Source organism: Austrofundulus limnaeus, unplaced genomic scaffold, assembly GCF_001266775.1.
Source record: "Austrofundulus limnaeus strain Quisiro unplaced genomic scaffold, Austrofundulus_limnaeus-1.0 Scaffold1190, whole genome shotgun sequence".
Taxonomy (NCBI): domain Eukaryota; kingdom Metazoa; phylum Chordata; class Actinopteri; order Cyprinodontiformes; family Rivulidae; genus Austrofundulus; species Austrofundulus limnaeus.
The window spans coordinates 17,504-20,355 of record NW_013953592.1 but is presented as its reverse complement, the minus strand read 5'-3'; the positions used below and the strand labels follow the sequence as shown (position 1 = coordinate 20,355).

Genomic DNA, 2,852 nt, shown 5'->3' with positions numbered 1-2,852 from the left:
AGGTAAGCTAAGAAGCTAACCGGAAATCGCGTGTGTTGTAAACAACCCTACTGAGAGGAGAAAAGTACCGAGCCAAACGAAACAGCTGTGAATGAGAGCTGCTGSTTTGTCAGACAAATTTAATTTAATTTGGAAGCCTTATCAACACGGACTGGCTTCATTCACTTCCTCCACTGCTAAAATAACTAGCAGACACTGCGCAGAACATCGACGTCATTCAAAGCTCCACCTTCGGTTTGCTGATCGGCCCAGGTAAAATAAACTACAAGCTGACACTGCGCAGAAAATCGACGTTCTCTTCTCTGATTGGCCCGGCTAAAAATCTGCCAGCGAAATCCTTGTTAATGGGAGAAGTCCCAGACGGAGCAGTGAAGGGAAACTTGAATTGAGCGGAGCTGCGTAGGAAGGCAAGGGCCAGGCTAGAACCTTACAGATTCAATGTAAAAAAATCCTCCAGGACAATACGTAAATAAAAGCTCAAAGAATTCACACAATATTTTCATAACAAGTGGCTGTGGCTCAGTGGTTAGAGCGGTCACAACAACAGACTTTAATAGAATTTCTGAAATTCTTTTATGGCGTTTGGTTTTGTTGCCACTCCAGGATTTTCAGTGGATTTTAGTTTCTGTCATTGTTGTGTTTGTTCCTTACCTCCCTGGGTTTCCAGTTATTTTCCATATTTTTGGACCAAACTTACTTCTGAAAGGACCGTCCATGATCTTCCTCTTGAAGCGATAAAGTTCAGCTTTTGGTCTGACAGAGGCGAGGGCCTGCAGGGGCCTCAGGAGCCACTCCTCCAGAAGGACCTCCAACAGCCCGACCTCAGGCACCCTCGACACAGCGAGAGGCGGCAGCGGCACCGACACGGTCACTTCACAATGTCTGAAAGAAACATTTGGATTTAAAACAACATGTTTCAAGACCTCAGTTTACCTAAAGATCCCACCATCTTCTTTTTTTTGATCTGCTTCTCTCTTTAAGATCACAGGGAGTTGGAGCTGGAGCCTATCACCTATCTCCAGGTGCCACTGAGTGAGAGGCTGGGGACACCTGGACAGGTCACCAGTCCATCCCGGGGACACTTCGAGACAAACAACTTTTCACACTCTCACCCACGCTTAGGGACAGTTTTACAGTTATCAGGAACCTCTGACCTTCTTGTTAAGAAGCAACATCTCCAATCACCATAGTGCCGCTCCCACCAGCTGCAAAAATCTACTTTTATTTTAACCCATTTAATTTTAAGCTTGTTTAACACACAGTCTAAGAGGAATTCAGTTTTATTTTGTTGTGTCAATAAGACCTACTCTGAAACAAAGTCACTAATGTGCTGTTTTTAAATCAAGACACACAACCAACCCCCCCCCCAAAAAAAAATAAAAAATAAAATAAAACTGAAGGTTTGCCAACTTTTGTTAGAACAAAATGAGCGGTATATTCTATTTCCGACACACCAAAGCATTTTTATGAAGTAAAAAGCTTTTGCAATTACAGTAAGTCTCAGATATGTGCAGCACCTGGGGGAGAATCTGTACACCGAGGCCAGCCGCTTCCGGACTCRGGACAGAACCAAGGCCAGCTTGCTTTCAGCCCAGTGAGAGGCATGTTGGACTGTCTGAATGAAAGACAACACACATAATTCAGACACATTAATCTTTARATGTAACGATATAATTCCATAGAAACTCAAGGACGATGTGTACCAGTAATGGGAGTAAAAAAGGAGGAAATGAAATTTGTTTTAAATAATTGTGACAATAATATAAATACATTTATAATACTCTTGCAACCTTCTTGCTGTGAGACGACAGCTCTATCCACTMCACCATCGTGCCACTAAAACTATGACTTAAACACAAAAAAACTGAGGCATCTAAGATATATTTGTAGAATATGTTAAACAGAGATGTCTGGTTGACATTTCTCTGTTTTGCAAAGAACTGGAGTGTTTATTTTTCTCACCACATCCAGAGCAGCTGTGAGGGCTGAGACTCCAGTCTGTGAAAACAACCTCAGGTGGGGATTATCCAGCTGAATGTGTAGAATATCCACCAGCCCATCAGTCCAAACCAAAACAGCCTTCCTCCACAGTGACTCCAACTTTTGACCCGTCACATCCTGGTACACACCTGCCAGAGTGGCCAGGGGTCCTGAAGGCAGAGAGTGTAAAACCAACGCAGGCATGAATTTATTATGTAAAAACATGAATATGGCCATCTTCACAGACAAGCCAATGTGTTTATCAGCACGCGACACTAAGATGCTGCTTCCCAGATTACTGAGACAGAGAGTTAAAGTTGGATTCCTCACTCCTCAACTCTTGTTGTCCCAGCAGAGATGTTTGTTGCAGCACAGTCAGAAGGTGGGGCAGGCCGATGGTCAGGGAGTGACGGAGGGGGCTTCTGAGCCACAGGGACAACAAACCTCCATCAGTCTGCTTCAGCAGAGCTTCAGCATGCTGTGAAGCGTGAAGAAGCACCACACTCAGATCCTGCAGCAGGGCACCATCTCTGGACTGGAGGTCACAAAGAGGAAACTTAAAAACTGTATATTTATAGAGGGTCGCACAAGTAGTATTGGTAGAAAACATAAAAGAAATTTGGGCTGTAAATGTAACTATTCTACAAAAATGCTTCAAAAATACTGGAATTTAAAAGGAAATAAATGGTTTAAAAAAATAAAAACATTGCCTTAAGAAGCCACAGATTTAGTTAAGTAAAATGAAATATGATCTAAGCAGTGAAAAAAAAAAAATTTGTGTATTTTTTTCAGATAGCCTAGAGCACGTGTCAAACACAATGCCCGTAGGCCAAACGTGGCCCAAAGGTGACTCCCGTGTGGCCCGCCAGGGG

General features: G+C 43.2%; 1 protein-coding gene across 1 annotated transcript in view; it reads right to left on the bottom strand.

Annotated features, from left to right (window-relative positions):
• LOC106534493 (uncharacterized) overlaps positions 1–2,852 on the bottom strand; it is a gene marked incomplete at both ends in the record, with an annotated part of 32,558 nt that overhangs the window by 12,296 nt on the left and 17,410 nt on the right. Inside the window, 4 exon segments of the mRNA XM_014031147.1 lie at positions 698–882; positions 1,518–1,615; positions 1,963–2,150; positions 2,311–2,515. Coding sequence (XP_013886601.1) covers positions 698–882; positions 1,518–1,615; positions 1,963–2,150; positions 2,311–2,515 — 676 coding nt within the window.